Raw genomic sequence first — 24,981 nt, 5'->3', positions numbered from 1 at the left:
CGTCTGCACGGAAGAGCAACGACTACCTGCTGGGCTGTATGAGACCCCAGAGAGCTGTTGGTGGACTGATTTATCCTCTTTTTGAGGTGGGCAGCGTACATAAAACACCGTGCCCTCATGGGTCAGCGGGCTGGGCTGCATCCCGGAGGAGAGGGAAAGGAGGAAACAGGCTGTGCCAGGAAAAAGGGTGGTGCAAACTGTTTCCCCTCTGCAACAAGGAGGACGCCTGACACTGTGAGTCACAGTTCCCAGGGTGCTTTAGCTATGCTTCTCTTTTATATAGGTTAAATTGTTTGGTGGAAAGCCTATGTTTTAGAGAGAAACAGTTAAATACTTTTGTTAAAAGCATCTGCTCTGGGTTTCCTTTGGTTTAGGGCGGTAAAGCTTCTTCATTTTACTATGCAAGGATTGAAGTGGTTCCCCATGAGATTCAACAATACCAGTGTTTGAAGGGTGTTTTTCCATTTAGCACTGTGTTACAACAAAGTGTAACTGTTATATTAGTGAACTTTCCAATTTGCTTGATAACTGAAGAACCCTGCCACTCGACTCAGCCTCTATGCTTCTTTCCTTGCTGTTGCCTGTCTCTACAGTGATCCTTATGAATGTAATTATGAAACCTTATTAAATGCCTTGGAACGGATAACTTCTCCAATTTTTTGGCTGGTACAGTTTTTCACTGCATTAATGGTAATAATAGTCAGTGTGAAAGTAAGCCTGAAGCACCCTCAGCTTTTACTACAATAAATATGGCTACTAAGGAGCCACCTACTATACATGTACTATCTTTGTGTGTATATAATGTTTGGCATATTTTGCCTCTATAATCTGATTTATATTCTAGAAATAAATTATGTCAAACTGCCTTTCATGTAGTTCTTAGGTTGCTAGCTTCTCTTAAGCAGTATATTATAATATCTTAAGAGATTTGCATAAGTAGTGGAGTGTACTGCAGAGCAGCTTAGAAACGCTCTCTGGCAGGAACAGAGTAGAAGCAAACGGATGGGCTGCAAGAGAAATATGCAGCCAAACTAATGCTGGGTAGAGTGGATGGCGAGATGATGACATCAGTTAAAAATACAATCCACCAATGACTCAGCTTCTACTTGGGCAGCTTCATAACTATTCAGAATGCTATCGATTCAAAAGCCATGAGCTATCGCATATGTATCGGCTAAACCACACAGTGAGTCTCATGGAGTGCAGGGGACAGAAGAATCCAGTCATCTGTTTCTGACTTAGCTACAGATTTGCTGCAGACATCAAAGTATATTGAGCTCTTTATGTTCCCCTAACTTGGTCTGCAAACTAGAGAAAGACAAAAAAAATCTGCTTATGTTGTAAAATAAAAGTCTTGCTTCTAAGGAGTTAAAGGAAAAGCAAATATGTTAAAGTTAGTCCCAAATCACTGGCTCTTTTTGCTGTAGCTCCTAGTAAATTCCTCCCTGTAAGAAATGCCACAACGAATTTAAAGTTCAGTCTCTCCTGGAAGTCTCTTGCTTTTGAGAAGGAGGGGAAAGGAAAGGCACCAGCCACATAAAGGCGTTCACTGTAGAACTGCAAATGAGTCTGCACAGTGTTTTATCCTTCACCAGTACTCTTTGTCTCCTTCTCTTCTGACTGCATTCTTGGAACATCTTGTACATGAATTTATAAGACTGTTTGTTTTATTGCCACAATTTTAACTGCACATACCACATTGCAGCCTGAGAAATTCATTTGAAAGGAATGGCAAACTGTGTTCTTTTGGTTAACAACAACTGTAGCTAAAACTGAAAGCTATGTGTTTTTCTCACACTAGAATTAAAAAAAAAGAAAGTGCATTACTTCAGCAGAATCAGAACATAAAAGGTAACTGAAACATTGCACTGTGTAAAGAGCAATATGCTATCAAGCAGAGTTTAACTGGAAACTATAGGATGCAGCATCAGTTGCAAGTACTCATGTTTTATGTATTTCAAATATACAAAAGCCACCTCGATTTTCTTACAGTGAATAACTAAGCATCTTTTGTAACTTGCCAATTATAAGTGAACATAGTACACCTGTTGAGAAACAGAATTAACATCAGTCAGAAATATTTAGAACTTGAGTAATGTTTTTATTAAAAACCGAGCTGGAAGTGCCAAGCTGTCCCTGGAAGACAGTGTGTGCGGGAATCAGCCCAGCACCATGGGTGTAAATAGCCCTTTGCAGGTAAGGCCCCTCCAGGTCTCTCCCTTCAGAAGGCAGTGGCACCGCTTATCTGCTGAAAGTGATTGATGTGCTGCTCACCTGATTATCTGAGCAACGGCAGGGGAGAGAAGGGAAAGGCCGCAGCCACAGGTCCTCCAGCAATCTTTTTGCACCAGCTAATATTTCAGCTACGCTGGGTAAATGTCACTTTGGCGGAAAAAGTGACAAACGTCAGAGAACTAATCTAAGCGCAGAGATTTCATCAGCAGGCTTTTGGTTATTGCAGACTGCGTTATTGGATGACAGGATAAATAAAACTACATTGTAAATAATAAAGAAATTATGCAACTGGTATAATTAAAATGATGCCAAAACAGAGTCTACTTGTTTGATTCATTCAAATTCCCTTGAGACAAATGACATAGAAAATGATTACAGAGAAAACATAGAAAGTAATTACAGAGAAGAAATACAGGTTAGACACATTAATTGATGAAAGAAAGTAAGTTAAGAGGTTTTTAAAAATATATTTAGGAGAAATTAATAGGGAAGGCAAGCTTAGGAGCTGTGAGGCTATACTTTGAGCAACCTGGTCTAGTGAGAGGTGTCCCTGCCCATGGCAGGGGGTTGGAACTAGATGATCTTTAAGGTCCTTTCCAACTCTAGCCATTCTATGATTCTATGATTCTATTCTATGACTTCATGATGTAAAGACGTGCTTCTACAAGAACATCTTTCCAATCCCCAGCCAGAAAAGTTTGTGGGACTGGCATTTTTTATGAGAGGATACAAAATCTGTTGAAAAGAGTATTGGATAATTTTTTTCTCCTAAGGATTTAAGTTAATTTGATGCATTGATTTTATGCATTATTTTCTACACTCATTCATTTGAATGGTACCGTCTGTGATATGTTTGCATAAAATGAATTTCAGTCTCGCTGTGAAATATTTGTTGAAAGTAATTCTGAATTTATTTTAGAAAACATTCACTGTAGAAATCTGATAAAAGCTCTATATTCAACCAAGAAAAAGAAATTACCAGGGAATCTATAACCAATGATGTTAGCTTAATTTTTGGCTTTGAAATAGCAAACAGCAGAGTATAAGAAATTAAAGAAAGCCTTGTTTAACGTTTTCCAGTAAAGCCAACACTGGAAAAAAAATTAATAAAAGAGTGATACTCATTGCATCAGGCTGTTATAAATTATATGATAGGCTGTCAGCAAACAACACTAATGCTCTATAAAGTCTTTGTGAAGATATCACAGCTGTTTGGATCATGTTACTAGTACATAAGTAGATGCTGCTGCACAAAGACACTACAAATTTTATGTAACCAATAGTTCAGGTTTCCTTACCATGACTGATATATAGCTCCCGAGTCTTTCAGATGCAAAGGCATTTTCAGGAACTACCAGTTTTGTAACTTAGTACTAGATATGGTAACTTAATCCAGTATCTCTTTATTTTGTTGAACTAAGATGTGTTACGAATTTATAAACATTACGATTCATATTCATAGAGTGTCTGGGAACTTTGTTATAGAATTCCAGGTTCCAGATTCCTGTTCAAATCTCAGATTCAGTGATTCACAGCTTTCTCCAAGTGTTTAAGTCCTAGGTCAGAAATGGCAACAGCTGAAGGTTCCTTGCTCTGCATTACACTGGAGCAAAAATTTCCATGTATATTCAATTTATAGCTTAGCAAAATATATTAGAGAAATTGTTCTAAAAAGAAGCCTTTGTCTATTAAACCTGCTTAGTCTGCCTGCCTTGCCTGTCCTCTGTTTAGTGCTATGGAACAGTATCTCGTATTTGCCAACAGCCTTATATTTTAAACATGTCTCTGGAAATACTGAACTCTTCCATGAAATAATATTAAAGTTGGCTGAAGAATGCCTTCTCAGATTGAATGGTTGTGATGAATTGGTTAGAGCTTAACAGTTGCATGGTTGGAAAAGTATGAAGAGTTTAAATGTCCATGTTGGATCATACTGATATTTTTTGTTATGGAAGCATATAACCTAAACTGCATGACTTAGCACAAAGAAAGGCAGCTATTAACAATAAGACCCTGACCTCTGATAAAAAATTGAAATGAATGGGCTAAATTTAGCCTTTTTATCTTTGATCATAGTTCCCTGTATTGTTTTCTACCAAGGCTGAACTTAATACAGACCTACTTTCCTACCTAACAAACTCTTCTAAGTTTCCCTTTAATTCACAGTTTCAAAATTTTGTCTATCATCCATTGGAAAAGGATAAAAGCATACACAGCAACGTCTCAACTAGAAATCATTAAAACACCTACTCAGCTAAACCATATGTATCCTTTCCTTTTTGGAGCAGTGTGAGGTCCTGTGGGACAATAATACAATTCACTGCTCTTCTGGCCTAGGATGCTCTCCAAGGTTGGGATCTATAGAAAGTAAAAGACAGGGAATTTAATACATCAATTCTCCCAGCAGCCTCACATAAATCATCCAGAACAGGGAACACTAACTATGGTTGGATCAGCTTTCAGTACTTTCTTAGGATCAAAGGAAAAACCCTTTAAAAAAAAAATTCCCCAGAAAATGTGTGACCAATTCCTCTGAAGCAAAACTGCCAAAAGAGGGCAAGAGGAAAGTATTGTCTCCCTATTTGGAGCAAATGTACTTCCCCTCTGTCGGTAGTTGTCATTGATCTTTGACTAGAAGAGTCTGTATCTCTGAAGAGCAGAGGCATAACCATTACTCATCATTAGAAGGTGAAGTCAGTCCCTACAGCTACTGGGGTACTTGATGTTCAGCCATGTTCCGAGTGAGAAGCTACATCGCATAATCAGCAGAGAGCAGGGAAAGGTTTCCTTGCCACCCCCAATTTGCATCCATCTCATTAGAAAGGAAATAATGTAGAAAGAGCTTAGTAAATAGGGATTAAATGTCTCTCATTATCAACCCTAGAAGCACAGGATGAAAGTGGAGTCATGACCACTACAGATATTGTAAGGTTCAGTAGGTGCATATTTCCTGAGCCTAACACCTTCTAGCAAACTTTCCATGTTAGCCTGCCAAAAAGCGAGAGCATCCATAATGCTGAAGAGAGGATACCTTGATAAGTAAGAATAGTTATCAGGTGGTAGGAAGCCAGAATACAGCAGTCTCTGAAGAACAGAGCGTGAGATTACTAGAAGATGATCTAGAGGAAGCAAGGAATTACAAAAATGCCTTTATTGGACTGTGCCTGACCCAGAGGACTCAGGAGATGACCACTGACTTCCAAGGGAACAATTTTAGGCCGGTGACTGAGGGGTTTTGACTTTCATCAAAGAATTTGCTTCAGTGGAATCCTAATGAGAGAAGTGTAAGGTACTGAAATACTTTGTTGGATTTTATTCTTCTTTACTAAGAAGATTGCAACCAAGTGTAGCAGTATAAGCAGGTTTGCTATATTAAAATGAAGAATATAACTAATTCTAATCATATGGACCTATTGCTCTGTAGAAGGTGGGGAAAAAAAGCACCTAAGGGATAACAAACTCAAGATGTAAATGAGGAGAATGTTAACTGCAAAGGAGCAGTGATAAGAGATATGAAATACAGAGATATAAATTGCATGGCTATTGTGCAATTTCATCATGCACATCAAGTCTATTGGGATCAGCCTATATCCACAAAATCCCTCCCTGAGGACAGGCGCTCATGCCTTTTATAAGCGTCCCTGGAGTGGCAAACTTTCTCTGAAGCTCATATTTCATATATGACTTTTTTTCAAAGAAAGTTTTAAGAAGAAGAACCAAAATGATGCATGACTCTGAAGTCAAAAGTATTCATTCAGTTTCCATTAGGAAGGTGTTGGGGGGAAGAGTCTTAAATATCCTCAGATACTGAAAATAACACTAGGAGTGAAGAATGAAATATTTATGCTTAAATCCTTAAGTGGACTCTAGCACCATTTGTTTGGGATGAAAGTTAAACCTGCAGGAACATTGCTAAACATAATATGACCTGCTCCAGATCACACTTTTTGGTCCCAACTTTATTTTGAAATAAAAAGGGCAGTAAATCATAAGTATGAGCAAAATGTTAAGACTGAAAATGTCCTATTTAATCTATTATATTTTTCCTAGATTTAGGTAAGAATTAATTGTGGAGAACACAGCAGTTTCTGTTTTGTATCAGGATGAATCACAGAATGATATGCAGTTGGAAGATTGTGACCTGGACACCAGGCTACACTGTTCTATGTGGATTTTCCCTTTCCATCTTGTCTCTCCTATGCCCATTTTTAAAAAAAAATATGAATCCTAATCAGCTGTCTTTCAAAGTCAAGGACAAGCTCTGCTAGAGCTAAAAGAATATTATCATTTGCTGTATTCCCTCAGCACCTTGATCATCACTTTTGAAAAGGACAGAGAAGTATATAAAATACAGTTTTTGCACAGCTCCTGCTGAAAGGGCTGAAATTCTGTACCCGATGCGCATCAGTATTTGAGTATGACAGGTAGAGTAGGGAGCAATTCCATCAAGATGTAATCATCAATACTTATTATTTTAAATTTTAAAAAAAAAAAAAAGTTTTAAAATAGAGTGACATTTTTCTAATTATGCTGCTCTGTTAAGACACACAGCATTGTAAGAAATCAAAATGTGTACATCTATTGGTATAGACACTTAATGAGGTCTGGAAAATCATGAAGCCACTTCTGGGCTAAATAGCTGACAAGAAGCATGAAAATCTGAACCCTATCAGTTGGTTTCTCTTGTCTTGAGAGAAGCAAGACTTGCCATTCTTTATAAATACATAGGATCAAAGAAACATTTGATTAGGAAACTGTTAACTTATTGTTAACTGTTGCTAACTATCCAAAGCACACAATTAGATTTCACATTCTGATTAATTGCTAGAAGAGCCTAACTGTGAAACAAGAAAGCCTGGACTTTGAAGTGACTTCCACCTGTGATTTGTAAACTTGCTCCTGCTAGAGGAACACGTCCAGCGTCCTAAGCACACCGAAACATGCAGTCTTCATTTGGCACCACATCAATTGACATCAACAGAACTGTTGCCGAGTCAGGACTACCATTAGGGAATACAGCAAAAAAAAATAATCTGTCAACATGCTCCTTACACTCCAACATCTCATTTTGCTTTCAAAACTTTTGCCTATTAGGGCCTGCCTACATTATGATATTTCCAAAAAATGGTTGATATTGCACTGGCAATTCAGTACAAATGTCAAGTTCTAAGAAATACTTGTAGTACTTTGAACATGACTGAAAAAGAGAGGTTTCAAAATTTTCAGTTGTTTACATTATGTTTTCTGGAACTTTTTATATTTAGTATAAACTCACTGAATGTACTTATTACAAAAATCCTTGTGTTCCCTTGGCAATAGCTTGCTGCTTCCCTTTCCATTTCAGCTGCACTTACAATTTTCTGCTCCAATTCTGATACTCCAGCATGTACTCTCCTGCTGCCAGAAACAGAATTGAATCCTACCAGCTGCCTGTAAGGCGTTAGGCTAATGATTTCTCCAAATAGTACAGTTGTCTAATTTAGCAACAATACACCATCTATATTATAGCATTTGTTAGTAATGCATATTATTAATGTATTGAGTTTAAGTTGGTTTGTTAACTGAGAAACTATGACCCATGTTTTAAAACACATATATTGAAACAAAGTATTTTTAGTGCCCCTTTAATAAGGAATTTTAAGTAATGCTATGACCACAAGTCTAGAAGCTGTCCAATTTTTTTAGAACAGATCCAGGTTAATTTAACAATGTCGCATGGGTAAAATTCCCTAACAAGTGTCAACAGTTCAGAGGTTGGGGAGGTATGAAAGACACAGTGTCCTTGGATATTCCTAGTTTCTTTCCTGTGAGAAGGTTAAAAAAAAAGGAGGAAAATAGAGCAGCTGGGATAACTGATACCAGTGAAACATGTTCTTAAATGTTGCAAAGACTTATGCATGAGATCAATGGAAGTAGAACCCATGTGCATTAGCATCTGTGTAATTTTTTCCTACTGTCTCATTAGCATCACAAAATGCAGACCAATGGGATTTTGAGAGTCAGCCAGCTCATGCATGTTGCCATTACCCTTCCTCTCATACGATTCCCATACTTTCCTCACATATCTGTGGAAACTAACAGAGTATCTGTGAGTATTTTTAAATCATTAACATCTATAAATGGTATATTTAAAAATAATACACAGATAATTCAAACTTTTCAAGGAATGTGGTATTTATTGCATGACTAAGCCAGCAAATGCAAATTTGAAAAGAAAATAGCTTCTAATCTAAGTATTCATTTGCTGATGAATTAAAATCACCAAGTTATTCAGCACAATTCAAAATGAAAAAGCTGACATATCATTTATTGTAAAGGCCACAGCTATAATAGGAACATCATTGTTTCCCTTTCTGCTGGTCTCACACATTCTTTTTAATCTTGATTATTTGTCACCCTGTTAGGGACTTCTTATGGTAATGAAATCCTTTTGTCAGTGATGTAACCGGAGCCTTTTGCTGCATTTTCCCTTCCTACATAAGTTACAATTGTGGTTATAAACACTGTGGAGGTTTCTTCTGAGTCACACAATTGCAGATTGTTCGAAGGAGACACACGTTCCTGCTGTTGCTAGGTGGCAAATGCTCTTAAAGATTTTGCAGGCAAGAGATTTCTTCAAATCTTTAATCCCCCATATTTATTTTATAACCCACAGGAATGGTGAAAAAAAGTAAAGACCAAAAAACCCACTCAGTGTTAGGATGATAGAATATTTGAAAGAGATAAAATATTTGGCATCAAAGCTTAATTCCATGTCTAACTACAGGTCAGTTAAAATTTCATGAGGGATGATTATTATGTATCTGTGTATTGCGAAGCTGCTCATGCCTTCTTCTAAAACTAGTGTGCTAGCTCCTGTTTAGAACTGAGTCCTAGATGTAATGATTAAGCCTCAGGCATAGTCCTTTGAAAAATACACAAGTATGTAAGAAGAACTTTACAGAGCGCAAGGAAAAAAGCCCAAATTATTCCTTAGCATCTAGGAATTGATCATCTAGGAGTTGATTTTGCCTGATATGTTACAGCAGCACTAAGAGTTTTGAAGAGTATATTAACTCATTGTAAATCTATATAATCCTAGTCTGAAAAGGGTCCTATGCTCTACCATTCCTAGGGTAGGGTTTTATAACACTGCATGTTAATTCCTACTAACAGTTCAAGATGAAACTATTTTTCAGATGCTCCTTTTGAAATAAGGCCAAATTCACAGCTGAAGCTAAACTGGTGAGACTTTTCACCTCCAAAAGCTGTCACAGCAATGTCAGTAAGTGTTAGACTCATGTCCACACACCAGTAATATTTATTAAAGGACAGCACAAGGAAACTGAATAAAGGAAAAAATACCAGGCTTGATTACAGAAAGAGCTTCAGCTCTACAGAAACAGCTTCAGCTTCTCCTGCAGTACCTCATACCGGCATAAAAGTCCCAAGTCCCTGCCTGTTGCACAGACAAGACTTTGTGAAGGTAGCTTCTGCAGCTGGAGAACACTGAAATCTCAGACTAGTACAGTACTTGCTTCCTCCTACCTGTCTCACTCACAGCCTGGTCCTTATTCTCACATTGCTCACTGACTGTCCCATCCCATTTACGTAAGTGTCATTAAATTTCACTTTTGTGAGCCAGCCAGGATCTTCTCAGCAAAACAACGGTAAGGATTATTCCATTTGGACAAATGCCTTTTTTTTCCCCTAATCTCAATTTTTTTTTAAACAAAGCTATGTCATTTCTTCTGAAAATTAAAAGAACAAGTCATTGAGACAACCAGCTGTTGGAGAACCACACCAAAGTTTTCAACTTCAGCATATTCATATACAACCGAACGCCTGTCTTACAATATCTTGGGTGACTCTAGCAGTAGATCTTGGTGTAGATCTTTCCTTGCCAATAAAGTCTCATCATTAAAAAAGTAAAATCTTGCAGGATTGAAAAATGTTCCCTCGCTCTTCCCTACCTCAGCCACACATCTGCTACAACTGTAGATGTCTTGGGTAGGAAACATTAGTGAAAAGGTAGGATATATTCTTCAGATCCTGATTTTAATTTTGCTGTAATCCTGATCAGTTGACTAAAGCTCCCATGCTCTTTGCATTCAGCATGTCACAGAAAACGTATGCTTTATGCCTGTAAGTATTCTCAAAAATCAGCTACTCATTGCAGAAGTCTCTTGATGGTGCTAGGATTTATGAAGCATACTGGGTCCTTACACTTCTTGGAGAACTTGCATGGGTAACTGTATTCTTATGTGCAGCCAAGCTATGATGGGCTATCAACATCTGTCCAAACAAGCTTCCTCATTTTCTGTGTGACAGTCATAGGAAACAGAAGTGTTTTGGAGGGGTACCACATTTGGCAGTGTGGCCAAATAGCTATTACTCGCTGAAGATCTTGATAGCTACCACCTTGTATACTCAAAGGGAGCCACTGCTTGAAATCACTATGGCTGTACAGGCACACAGGCATTCTGGATAAACATTCAGAATAAAAATAGACACTAGCTGTAGTCCTTTGGGTATATCTATACATTATTTTTACATCCCCCTCTTCTACATAGTTCCTGTAATAACTGTTGCAATCCCATTGTGAAACTAGTAATTCACAAAATTACAAAAATACATAGTCACTGTATAGTCACATAAAATGCTCTCTATGTTAAAAAAGTAACGTTTTCTTTGTAAAGTGAAGTATTTTACTGGAGGGTACAAAGTATACATAAAAGATTTTTTGGTTTTATGAAGAAGTGTAATGTACTTTGGAGTTAATAACCACTAATTATCAGGATTAGGCATTTCAAGCAACGCTTGCCTCCCACCTTTTGACATTTCTTAAAAGTCTAAAACTTTTAGTGATCTTTAAAGTTACCGATTTCACAAGTCGCCTGCAAAACATCCCACTGAAACAAAAAGAAATATGACTTCATCAAGTTTTAGAGGAAACTGGAGGTAATCAAGGGAGAAGTTTAATCTTAGAGTGGATTTCTAAATTTCATCTGGAAAGATGATTGATGGATTTTCCCCTCCCACACTGCTCTGACTTTAATCTCACCTGGAGGAAAGAGAATGGGGAGCAATCTGACACTTAGCCCACTCAACTCTGCTTTCCAGACTGCATCTGGGAGATAAGCAAGCAAAGGAGGCACTGCTTCCTCTCACCCCTGGATATTTGGGATCTTCTCTATGGTAGGATAAAGAGCAATTAGATGCTCTTGGAATTCATCCTCAAAGTGTTATTAATTTAGATAATTCCTATGTCTTATCTGACTCATTATGCATGCATGCATGGAAAAGTGCTCATTATCAAAACTCACTGAGAAGCCCTCTGATCCCAGCAGCTGGCCTTTACCAGTATTTCCTTGTTCTCCCTGCAGTTGTGTTTCCTAGACCAACTGCTCCTTGTGGCCAGAAACTGTTCGGCTCCTCTTTACAAGTTCAAACCCGTCTTGACTTCTTAAATGGCATCTGCTTTGTTGCATATGCCTCAATAGCACATACTCAACAACTGTAACAACCTGTTTCCTAAGGGTTAGACACAAAGTTTCTTCCAGTGGAAAAGGTTTCTGCCCTCATCACTGACTTTACGCCAGTCAAAATGACCAGATTAGCAAAAACATTATTTAAACAGTTTAAGTGTTACTCATCTCGTTTTGTTTTAAACAGACCAGGGAACACATCTTAGCTGGAAGGTAAGAGCAGGTGCTACCTAGCCCATCAAACCGAGGCTGACTGACAGCCTCTTCAGACAAGTGGTGCGGGTAGAATAAGATGCACTTACTCATTAGTACATTTCATATCATTCCCATCAAAGCTCAGAGGCCAGCATCCATGGTCAGAGGCCTAGCTACGCATAAAGGCTCAAAACAGCCATCCTTCTCAGGAGCATCGTCACTGTCAGAGTGTGGACATTAGCTTAGAGAAACGACTACGAGTTTTGGCGTAGCACTGTGCTGGATAGTAATCACCTACAAAAGGTGCTTCAGATAGGAAAGACAAAGGTGATGAGCTAGATGAGGGAAAACTGGTTTACCTTCTGTGTGGGAACCTGTCACAAGTCACAGAATTCAAACTTGTGGGAGATCATGGATGGAGAAGCAGAAAGTGTCACATCTTTAAGTGAAGTCTGGAAGTAATATGAGCAGGAACAGATTGACATGTTCATAATACTATGAGGATATGAATCACTTCCTTCCCCTTGTTCACTGACAAAGTTATGAAGTTAGAAGTACAGTCCATTAGGCATTACTCTCGTCTTCTGTCCTTATACTTCAAATGCCTTTCAGATGCAAGGTAGAGCTAAACAGCAGCAGCTGGCTAGAAACTGCCATGGCCAGTGGTCCTGCTGCTGCATTACAGGCATGAGGGATGTTCGTTTTGGGGTGATGGGGTATTGCTTTCCCAAATCTACCACACGGGCTGAGAATGATAGTATGCAAAATATTCTAGTGCTGTGCGTTGTACATTTAGAGTGCTCCCTCAGAAGCACGTGTTGGCATGCCAAAGGTGTGGTTGCAATCTATCACGCTGGCTCATTCAAATTGTCTTAACATAATTAAAAAGCACAATTAAGCTCCGGGCTATCATTTTTGAAGATCTCCTCAAGGTGTCTTCAAAGCTGTTAGTCTGCAGCCTGCTACAGCTTTTCAATTGTGTTAAATTAAAACCATCATAATACACATTCTGTTTCCCCAGAACAGGGCCCAGAAGCAGAGCACGTGGTTTCCATGTTTAAACTGGAAGCACCTGAAGAAGAGAAGTGGGAGAACTAGATGGTGTTGTCCCTAGCACTACCCACTAATGCTGCTTCTCTAGTGAAAACAAAATGAAAGCAAGAGAGTGCTAGATTGGGAATAGAACTTCTGTCTGTAGAAAGGCATTGTGAAGTTCCTACCATTTGTCCAATCTGTGTAGAAAATTATATTTAAACTGCTATTTTTGCCACCATCTTTTATACCAAACTTGTTTTCTTTTTCAATGTGAAGTTAAAATCTTTAAAATTCATCACTAACCTCTGCTGCTAACCCTGCTTTGAATGAGAAAATGTCATCTCTGGGAAGTCTGACCTGTTACTGCATTGAAGAAGACAGACAGCCGTCTTTGAAATTAAGTGATGTAGACTTGGCTGACCACACCAAATTGTAAACCACGAGTACATCCAAGTGTGCATGTGCTTCCTGCTAATTTCTGACGCGAGTTGTAGATTCCTATCTGTAGATGGTGACGGTGTAGATAATTTGTATTATGGTAATGTTCATAAAATAGCCAGTGAGTGGGAACTAACAATTCCAAAGGAGGAAACAGCTTCAAGTAGAAGAGGGCATGGGGAAGAGGGCAAAGGAGCGCACTTCCCTCTCTCTCTCTGGTATTACTGACACTTTGTCTGGTATATGCTTCAGCTCATGATACAGAAGTCTCCTGTACCAGCGTATAGTCCTGGGGAGGCTGCAACCACAGCTGACCTTGGTACTCTACCAAAACGTGACAGGACACAACAATTGTTGCCAAAGGCTTAGAATCTGGGTATTGAGAAGCAAAGGGAAAACAAATGACCTGAAAACGAATGAAAGATGTTGTAAGAAAATGAAAATTTTAGGAGGAAAAAAACCCCAAGAAATCTCAAGTGTGCACTAAACTACTTTGATCAAGTATGACTAGCATTTACTTCAAGTCTACACCATCATCTAGATGTTTTTGTACGATGGCAGATTTAAGCCTTCAGTTCTTTCCTTGTAACACTTGATGTTATATGTCATTTTAGAAAATATGAGACCATGTTGGAAACCAATTTCCTGAAGAGCTAGGAATAGAGTCGTATCTTTATCTAGGGTTATACTTGCAGTTCTGGCAATTTTCTTTTTTAATAAATATGGATAACTCCATAGGACTCCAAAGGACAACAAATATTGTCCTTTATCTTATGTCTAGGTTGCAAAGGACAACAAATGCTGTCCTGTATCTTATATCTAGGTTTCAAAATGGTGCAAAAGATGTCAGAAATCTTCACAAAGATAGGAAATTATACAAAGCCCTTGATCTAACAACATAAAATGAGCCAAAGACATGTTTATAGAGTTGTGTTGTCTGAGAACTGAGCGGTCAAACACAAATCATCAGTTCTGACCAAGAAACTAAGTAGTTACGTTAGAGCGGTTTACTAGCCCAGACCCTACACAGGGCTTGTTGGCTCACGCACAGTGCTGCCCTGAGTTACCTGGTTATGGACGAGAGCTGCTTTGCACCTTGGTGGTTTGGATCTCAGCCAGAAGAACGCTATTCTGTTTCCACAGTTTTGTGTAGACAAGCCTGTATTAAATACATACAGCCAAATTAGATGAGTAAGCACTGATGTATTGATCCTTCTTAAATGCAGGTTACAAACTAATGTGTGCAAGTTGGTTTAGCCCATTCCAAACTAAAACAAAACAAAAAAACCCCAATAACCAAACCCTAAACAAAACACTTTTATTCCTTTCAAATTCCTTTTGCTACCTTCTTGCTAGATCAATCATAGATGGTCTGCTTTAGCAACAAGGCTGGGAAAAAACAGGTACACATAATAGAATCATAGAATGGTTTGGGTGGGAAGGCACCTTAAAGATCATCTAGTTCCAGCCCCCTGCCATGGGCAGGGACACCTTCCAGTAGACCAAGCTGCTCAAAGCTCCATTCAGCCTGGCCTTGAACACCTCCAGGGATGGGGCATCCACAATTTCTCTGGGCAACCTGTTCCAGTGTCTCACCACCCTTGCAGTAACCCTGATAACTGTTCTCTGAAAGCAGCCAGTGTGGCAGACATAGAATGCAAAACATTGAAAGGCAGGAAGTGTTTGGGTTTTTTTTCTCCTTTGCCAAGAGGCTGCTAGGATAAAAGCCGAAGGCATTTAAAACAGCTCATCAGTCCCCCCAGATGCTACAAAGTATGCGAATCGTGATTTCAACACTCCTTAAGGAGAGAGCAGCTCCCTGTCTGACTCTCCCTTGCCCCCACACCGGATATTGGGAAAAATTTCTTTACTGAAAGGGTTGTCAAGCATTGGAACAAGCTGCCCTGGGAAGCGGTTGAGTCCCCATCCCTGGAGGTATTTAAGAGACATGTAGATCTGCCGCTGAGGGACGCGGTTTAGTTGGCAGTGCTACGTTTACGGTTGGGCGATCTTAAAGGTCTCTTCCAACCAAACGATTCTATGGCGGGGACCACCCTTCCCCAGCTTCGCGCCAGCCGGTGCCGCTTGAAACCCAAGGACCCGTTACCGGCCGGAACTCCCGTTCCCTTCGGGGGGCGCCACCAGAACCTCTCAGCCACCGTCTTGGTCTGGCTTCCCCCACCGGAGCAGGGACCCTCCGGCCGCCCCCGCCTAACTTTGGGCTAGAGCGAGGGAAAAACTCTTGGTAGCGGCGGCGGCCCGTCCCGGCCGTCCTCCTCCGCCGGCTCCGGTATGAGGGAAGACGAGGGGAGGCTGCGCGCGCCTGAGGGTGGTGGGGAGGCGAGGGGCGGGGCGGGGCGGTGGAGGCCGCGCCGCTCCGCTCCGCTCCGCCCCGCCTCCTCCCCGCCAGCAGCGGTCGGCGGGAGCGGAGTTGGCGGCGGCGGCGGGGTTGCCCCTCTCCCGCCATGGCCACGTCCCCGTGCAGCAGCAGTGGCGTCTCGTCGTCCTCCTCGGGGCTGGGGGCGGACGCCGGGCTGGAGATCCGCACGCGCTCGGTGGAGCAGACGTTGGTGCCGTTGGTGTCGCAGGTAGAAATGCTGCCGCGCGAGCATGAACACACACCCACACACACACACACACACACACCGCCCCTCAACCCCCACCCAGTTCCCCCTCCCCTCAAACCGCTCACGGACCCGGGGTACGGCGGCAGCGGTGGCTCCCGCCGGAGGGGCCACCTCCCCCTTCCCGCCCGGGACGGAGCTCGGCGGACGCCGCCGAAGTTTGCGAGCTCGCGTCGCGGCGCTTCGTAGCTCCCCCCCATCCCCCTTCTCCAGCCGCTCGGGCGGGGGCGGCTTCTCTCAGCCTCCCTCCCTCACATCCCGGGCCCAGGGTCCCGCCAGCCGGCGCGGTGTGGGGGCTGCCAGAGCCGGGGTTCTGTGTGCGTGTGTGTGGGATGCTGCCTTCCCCCCACACACACCCCCGCACCGAGAAAGGCTCCGAAGTTCCCCGCAAGGTCGCGGTGCCGTTGCGTAAGGCCCGCGGCACCAGAGCGCTGCGGTGCCGGCGGCGGGTTGAGCCCCGGGACGCCGCCGTCGTGGGCGGCGAGGGGGCCGGTGGGCGCTGGGCGGCGGGAAGCGTGAAGTGCGCCGGCCGCCCCGGTTCCCCCGGCCTCCCCGGAGGGTTTTTCCGCATGGGAGAGTTCTCCTTTTCTCGCAGCTGGGCAGAGCGGTCGGCTTCCAGCGGGGGGGAGGGTTGGCGAAGCGTTGTGTTTTCGCGGTCCGGCCTGAGCGTTGCATTGGTTGGAGCCCTTCTCGCACCCGAGGGGGTACCCGAATTTTAAGAAGTTAACTAAGACGCAGACTGTGTCTTGGTGACCTCTTAACGTGTCCCATACTGTGCTAAATGAGCTTAGAAAAAAAAATAAAAATCAGGCTTTCAAGTGGTCTTACAAGTAATTATATCCCAGCCGCTTCGATGTTGAGGCTTTTTCTTTGTTTTAATCTGTAGTTACAACACTGTCGTTTGATATACACAATAAAACTTTTATTTTTTGAGAAATTATGTGTGAAAACAGCACAGTGTTTGCACTATAGCATGTTTGTACTTAGAACGCAATTTATTAAAGTTAGCAAGTCAAAACCTATCTGTACAAAATCTGTATAACAATGTTTCACAACCATACAAAAATAACTAGTCCTGGTGAGGTCAAGTTTGTATCGTCGTAGCCCATCTGGAAGCAAACTGTTGTGAGCCTTGTTTTGCATTTGTACAGCTGGGCTGCAGGAAGGGTTTGTGATGGGTAATTGTGGTTCTGTACTTATCATGGTAATTTGTCTTTCTCTGTTTGAAGAACTCCCAGTCAGTTCGAAGAAGCCTGTCGAGGCATTAAACCACTTCTTCCAAGGCAAAGTAAAATTAAAGTTCAATTAATTTTCTACTCCTGAAACAACTGTGAGAGGTAGAATATGGAGACCACTTTTAGGAAGCTTAAGAACAAACAGAAACCCCTCCAATTGCAAAGACTGAATTTAATTGCATACATTAAATTCTTACTTTTAAGAGATTTCTGGGAGGATGTGCACATTCTTACTCTTCTGGAATTCTCTTTAAGAACAGTGGTCTTATTTCTCTCTGGATTCGTTGCACGTGTAATATATCATGTATGATTTTTCATTGACCACAAAACCTATACCTGTGTCTTCCAGAAGTGCTAAGCATCTTTCACTTCCCGTGTATGCTGTGTAAGGTGTCTGAGCATTTCTGAACACTCAGAGCTTACTGTTTTCCTGGTAAAGCGCTCCAGTCTTCAGATGAGCTTGTTGCCTTGAAGCGCGAGCACTGAGCTCTGTTCAGATTCAGGCTGAAGTTGCTGATGGTATCAGCAGTGGCTCCCTACACTTGCTGATAAAATGCCCCACTTGCTGTACTGGCTTATCAGTTCTGTCTGTACTGTTTCATCTGGATTATTCAGTAGAGGTCTCACTGGCTTGCTTTGTTTGAGTGTTTATGCAGAAAGGGTGTTTATAGAGTGCTTAATCAGAATTTGTTTGTTGTATTTCGTGTAAACTATGTATCAGCAGTAATGCTCATGACTTTTTCTGCTTGTACGAAGTACGTTTGCAAAGGGATTTGTTCTTGCTGTGAAGTTAACTTTACAGTTTACCCTTTTGTTAAAAGCTGAGAAGCGCCATGTGATACTTGCATACTACTGAAAAAAAATAGTCAGTGTTGCTACTGCTTTTCACTACTTATTTTAAGCAAAGAGGAAACAAAAGGTGCCCTGTCTGACAAACTCACTTTCAGTCTCTCTTGTGGAGCTAAATCTATTTTCTTTAAGCAAAAAGAAACCCAACCAACCAAACAAAAAACCCTCTGCGTTGGTTCTTCTTTAAATTCACGTACTGTGTAGTACAGCATCTTAACTGATGTGTAACACTGTAAATGTGTGTTTGACCACTTGCTCTTACTCAGCAAACGTGAGAGTTGTTTTTGTTTGGTTTTCTTAATTTCATTTTGCAGCTTGATTTTCAGCATATATAGACTATATAGTATCAGAGTATATTTGATGCCAGCGGTGGTATAAGATTCCCATTTTCCCGGCAGGAGAAATTACCCTTAGAGTCATTACTAGATATGTTTATTAATTAATTTGTTTTTAAAACTTACTATTTGTAGAGTTGAACTAGGTCTTAATTTTCTCTAGATCTATTCAGACCCTGATGTGGCCTTTTTCTAATAGTGCCACAAATGACAAAAGAAGACAGCAGATTTTAGCCTCAGTATTAAGCATATTCGCTAACACTTGTTTTTCACTATCTATGTATCTGCACTGTGAAGAAAGCCATTCTGCAATACTGTGCAAAGCATGTGGCATGCAGTTCAGATAATACGGCTTTTGGGGTCAAACCCCACAATTTTCTTCAGAACAAGTACGATTGTTGGTTCTTTTTTTTTATAGGTGTCTTTAGTTCAGTATTCCACACGTAAATAGTACAGCATTCTTTAAAATCTAGACATCTCCTTCACTCCAGCTACCCATTTCCAGTCTAATTATGTTGGGTTTTATTTTTTTATGGAAAGTTTTTGACAACGTAAATCAGGAAGGGTGTTCTTTAAAATCTAGACATCTCCTTCACTCCAGCTACCCATTTCCAGTCTAATTATGTTGGGTTTTATTTTTTTATGGGAAGTTTTTGGCAGCATAAGTCAGGAAGGGTGTTTAAAGTGGCCAGTGCTGACTCATTTAATAACAAGTCATTTAAACAGTTGAGGAAAGGCAAAGACGGGGAAAAAAGCACTTTCCAGGATGTGGCTCCACCAGCGACTTCCTCAGCTGCCATTATGTACCTGTTTGCTAGTCCAGCAGCAGTTGGGTATCTTCACAGCTGTAGGAGTCTGTCTGTCTGGATCTGTTCTAAGGAAGCACTCTGAGAAACTGCAGAATAGTTTTTTGTCAACCTTCACAGTCAGGCACTTGAGAAAAGTTCACCAAGAGGGAACTTTGAGCTCTGTCTGTGTATGTTCCTGAAAGAACAAAGTCAGTTTTCATAGTTGAAGGTGACCTATCCTCCAACATCCTGAGTGCAGACTTGTGGGATTACAGCTCGCAGCGCTGTACAACCTGCAGAAACCCTATTTTTTCCTAGGCACTTTGGAGAATGATTGTGTGCCCACAGGTTACTGAACATGTTTTTCCAACTTCTTGTTATAGGAGATCCTGTCAGAGGTTTTGAAATTGACTTGACCTATATAGTCAAAATAAAAGCTTAAATAATATAGAAAGCCCACAATACCAATTTTTCTGAATTTTTTTATTGCCAGTCTTAGATTCTGAGTAAGTTTAACAGTGGTACAGGCCTTGAGGTAGATAAAACAAACCTCTTCTTTACTATGATACTGTTTCCTTACTTTCTCTGAAGCTAGCTAAAATAATTTCTACTTCAGTCAAGGTTCTATAGTTATATAACATTACATAATGTTCTTCTAGTATTCTGTTTTTTCCAGAAGTTTTTGGAGTTAAAAATTAGAGCCCAAAGAGGAACCAACAGCTGATGTTTTCCCATTTATAAGAACAACACACTGATGTAGTTTTCAGACTGAAAGTATGACTTTAGAATAGCCATACTAGATCAAGCTAGAGGTCTGTATATAATCAGTGACCTTTCCTCTGGTTGGTTTTTTTTTTTTGGTTAATTACCAGCGGCATCCCTCAGGTACTGATATAGGGACCAATATTGTTTAACATCTTTATTAATGATCTGAAAGTTGGGATGATGGGTCAGCATGTTCAACAGACATGTGAACTTCCCTAGAGCAAGTTGAGGAGTGTCTGATACACTGGAGGACAGAGCTGCTAGACAGAGGGACAGGCTGGGAACATGATCTGACAGGAAGTGTGTGAGGTCCAACAAAAGCAGTAATACCAAGTCCTGCATCTGGGCCAGGATAACACCTACAGCAGTACAGGCTGGGATCAGCTGCCTTCAGAGAACCTTTGCAGGGAAAGACACGACGGTCCCAGTGAACAGAGAGTTGAACAGGAGTCAGCAATGCTGGCCAGCTGCATGCTGGGTTGTTAGCGGAAGCGTAACCAGCAGGCTCCAGAAACAGGTTCTCTCCTTCTGGTTGGCGCTTGTGAAACAGCATCTGGAGTACCGTGTCCAGTTGGGGGCTCCTTGGTACAAGGGAAAATGTCGACATAGTAAAGCATGTGACATAAAAGGGGAGGCTGAAGGAAGTGGATTTGTTCCATCTTGAGAAGAGGAGCATAATGGTCAACTAGGACCTAGCTTCCATATAGGAAGCTAGGATCTGTGTCACTTTAATCTGCAATGATTTTTCATCTGGCCAACGACAGAGTTTACTGTGGTCTACAGCTACCCACCTAATGGACAGGTGTGGAGAAGACAGAGATAGGCTGATCCGGATGTGTATGGTGATAGGACAAGAAGCAATGGACAGAAGCTGGAACTTGGGAAGGTCTGTTGAGATATAAGAAAAGGCCTTTTCCAATGTAAGGGTGGTCAAACACTGGATGAGGTGTGCAGAGCACCTACAGATTCTGCAGTTTTGGAGGTGTTCAGAACTGATTGGATGAGGCCGTGAGTAACACGCTCTAACTGGACCTGGTTTGAGCAGGAAGCTGGACTGTGTAACCCTGGAAGTCCCTTTCATCATAAAGAAGTCTGATTTTCTTCACGGAGGTACATACTGTAATAAAAAGATCTTGCTGCTGAGGAGTAATGGTCATCTAGGACCTAGATTTCATATAGGAAGCTAGAAAGGTACTTGCCCATCTGTATCACTTTAATCTGCGGTGATTTTTTTTGTCTGACGCTTTGTTGCCTGGTCAGTGTTGCAAGATGTTTCTGCAGTTCTATAGACAGATCTTATCTTTACTGTCCTGAATAACTTAGGATCACCAGCAAATTTTCATCATTTTATTACCTGCTTATCTCCTCTTTCTTTATGATTATGTAGAGTAATCCATGACCCAGCTCAGGTTTCTGTGAAACTCCATTGGTCATCTCCCTCTATTAAAGTAAGCAATCATTTACTTCCTGCTTTCCTTCATCTTCCTTCTCATCATTCTGTCTCTTAATTAGTTAATTATTCATACAAAGGGCCTTCTTTTATTTTTTTCAGAGACTTGCTTGGTGTCCTTTGAAATCTTTGGTATGGACTTTGTTTCCTAGGTTTCTTTCAGCAGAGTGCCTCCTTATCCATGTAATTGGTCATCTCTACAGAGAAATGTGGTTGTCTTGTGAGGCAGGAATTCCTTTAACAACCACCATGTTGAGTCTTTGCAAGTATGCCATATTTATTTTGGTGTCCACTACTTCTGTTCTTCCTAATTTTTTGTATTGATTTGCCATGTATAAGTGTCAGGCAACCACCATACCTCAGTTGTCAATCTAGTTGATATAATCTGTTGCATCTTTGAGTCCCTTGAAATCCTAGTGAGTAACATTTAATGTTGGCAAGCTTTTCTGGTTCATTTAATCTAATGTTTTGCATAGCCTCTTCTGCAGTCACTTTCATTCCACACAGATTATCTGAGTACATCACATAGATACATTCTGGAGTAGGGATCACTTCACTTTCTTTTGTAGTCGAGCACAAATATGAATAGCTGCTCTGCTCTGTTCTTATTTTCTGTCAAAGGGATGGGGCAAAGCTGTGTCAAGGAAGTCACTGAGTATATGAGAGTTATAACTCCTGAAGAAATGGGCTGTCATCACTGGTAAGTTACTGTATGTTTAGTGGAACTGATGTTATTCTCCATGGAACTGAACAAGCACATTCTGTCAAAGAGAGAGAAGTGTAAAACTGTAGCCATGGAGATCAATATGCTACTGTTCTGTGACACCGGTCTTTGAATTTCATCTGTAGGCTAACAGTGTCTTTGGGGAAGCTGTTTTTTGGTTTTGTTGGCTTGGAAGCCAGTAGGTTGCTCATGTTGTATCTAGCAGCAGCAGAGCTCCGAACAGCCACTCGCATTCAGTTCTTCAATGTACTTGTAGGTGTGGACCTTACTATGGCTCCTTACTGAAGGATATTTCCTCCGGATGTAGTAAAGGAGCTTCGTAAGACTTAGTTTTTTGGGCATGTATGCATGTGTGTCACCAACACTGGCCGAAACCTATGTAAGAGGTTTATATATGATAAGTGACATACAGACATGTGACACCTTTCAATGAATGTTCATTTCTTCTAAACTTAATAGCTGCAAAACTAGTATTTTGGGGAATTATTCAGCCGTGGACTTGTCCTAATGTTTTGGTTTTGGGTTGTTTTTTTTTTTCCTAACAGCTTTAAAGCAGAGACTCCTCTATTAATAGCACTATTAGACTTCTAACTTGATATCACTAGTTTTTTATTCTTGGAAGTCTACAAAAACCCCAAACGTTATCCCTGTGTGTTTTTCATCCACGTCATGCATCAGTCCTGTATATAAGCTGATGTTTGAATGTCTGTAGCTGTAATATTGTATTCCAGTACAGGTTTGTTACATACCTACTTTTGAACTTTTTGCAAATCAAATGCATTCTCTCTTTCTCCCTTAGTTAGTAAATTGAAGTGTCTCATAACACTGTCTCATTCCCCTCCTGAACTTCAGCATTCAGTCCAAGCTCTCATCCATTTCAACTTATTTGCATTTCCATGCAGCAGATGCAGTGAGAGATTTGTTCCAGCAAGTCCCTTGGCTGCCTTGTTTCACTAGGCATATTTTCGTACCTCTAGGTTTTTCCCTTTCCCACCTCCAAGGTGCTAAAGGCTGTTATTGCTCCAGTATGGTGCCAGGGTATGTGCTTTGCCCTTTATGACTGTATTTGGAGGATGGGAAATCTTCTTTCTGGAAAAAGTAGGGTAATACATATTTACCTTAAACTCATTTCTTTCTTCAATGCATCTGAGGGGAAGAAAAAAATAAATCTGAGTGCATCCCTTTTAAAATGCTTTTTGGGTACTAGTCTTTATCATTCAGTACTTCAGAAATTCTGGTAACTTGCAAGCTTTGAGAAGCTGTTTCTTCCCTTTTTTAGCATTTTCTTCTTTGTGAATTAATTTGATACTCTCTTTAGACTTGAGACTTGGCACTACTGTTGAGTAATAAAATTATGAATTACGGCGTAGAGTCTTGCGCTGTAACTTGTACCGAGTGAAGCAAACCTCCTGCTAAACTCTTTCTAGTTTGCATCCTGTACCGCAAAGAAACTGTGCCATGGATGCAGTCATACACATTAACTCTGCTGTTGAGTCTGGAAGCATATGGTATGCTGCCTGTGTACAGAGTTACATCTCATTAGTTTCAATTAGTCACTAACTCACTGACTCTTCTCCCTTTGGTTCCACAGGTATTGTAGGTTAAGTTGTGAGCTTGTGTTTTGTATTACAAATCTTCTCAATAAAAATTCTTTTTCTGAAAAATGAAGCTTGCAGCAGCTCAACTGTTACTTGCCTTGCACTAGGCACTCTGTGCCCCTGAAGGATCTTGATTCTTTCTCTTTGATTTATGCGGGAAAGTTAATCTTAGGAGATTGTCATCTGGCTGTAGATAATGTGATTGCTTCAGTCACAGTATCAGTTGTATCTCTGGGCTGATGTGGTTGCAGGTTTCCCTTTACTGAGGCTAGTTTTTAATTGACAGCTATTTAGTCATTGAAGCTAGGTTGTTATGAAACAGTGAAATAGCTAATCATTTACAGCTGTGATTTTTAAGGTATGCTGGGGAGCACGGGAGTACCTTAGAATACTGTAAATAGGTAAATGACCTTTTTTTTGTTATATTAAAAATTAACAATGTTAACATCACTAATGATGTTCTGCTTTACAAAAAAAAATTGCACTTGAATGTTTTATGACATGAGCAACAGCACTACCATGAAAGAGCTGTGATTTCAGGGTGGGTTTTTTTTTTTCTGTGAACCCTTGGATGGTGAAATTGGCTTTGAGTTAAGGTTGGCTCCTGCTTTATAATGTTCAGTACATTAGTCTTTGATGTGATAAATGAGTCAGAGTAACATTTCAAGTAGCTGAAGTAAGATGCCTCTTACTGACATAGCTGAAAATCAATTGCTCTTTTTCAGTGGAATCTTATCTTTCAAATTTATGAGATCCGATTAATGGCTTTTCTATAGATTAAACAAATTTTTGTAGTTCTCTAGCAGAATGAGTATTAAATCAAAACTGCCTCACAGTGATCCCGCACAAAAAGAATTAGAGCAGCTTTCTTGCTACTCAGCATTGTTAACAGATGGTTTTAGACAGATTAGATAGGGAAATCCCCAAAGGATGAATTATGAATTAATGATTGCAAACAACTATGATGATAGTTTAGTAAAACTGCTGTATAGTAATATGAGCCTATGGCTTTCTGCATGGGTTTATTTTATGTTTATTAATTCATTGACAAAGCATAACCCTTGTTAGATAGACCCATAAATGATCATTTTTACTCACTGAGTTGTATTGCATTCCATTAATAGCCTTGTTTAAAACTAGTGGGTATAAATGAGTAGTGATACAGACTCTAGTGCCAACTTGCTACTGTTTCTTCTACTCTAGATACTGAATGGGATGATTTCTTGGTTTTATACATAAAAGG

General features: G+C 40.6%; 1 protein-coding gene across 1 annotated transcript in view; it reads left to right on the top strand.

Moving 5' to 3' along the window:
- The first annotated feature begins 15,787 nt into the window (after window positions 1–15,787).
- Window positions 15,788–24,981, top strand: part of CTNNAL1 (catenin alpha like 1) — a 63,152-nt gene continuing 53,958 nt past the window's right edge. The window contains exon 1 of the mRNA XM_074146956.1: window positions 15,788–15,958. Within this exon, the coding sequence (XP_074003057.1) occupies window positions 15,836–15,958 (123 nt within the window). The 5' untranslated portion in view covers window positions 15,788–15,835. The remainder of the gene's footprint in view (window positions 15,959–24,981) is intronic.

This window comes from Numenius arquata, chromosome 4 (assembly GCF_964106895.1).
Source record: "Numenius arquata chromosome 4, bNumArq3.hap1.1, whole genome shotgun sequence".
NCBI lineage: Eukaryota > Metazoa > Chordata > Aves > Charadriiformes > Scolopacidae > Numenius > Numenius arquata.
The sequence above is the reverse complement of the archived record's forward strand: the minus strand, read 5'-3'. Positions and strand labels throughout refer to the sequence as shown.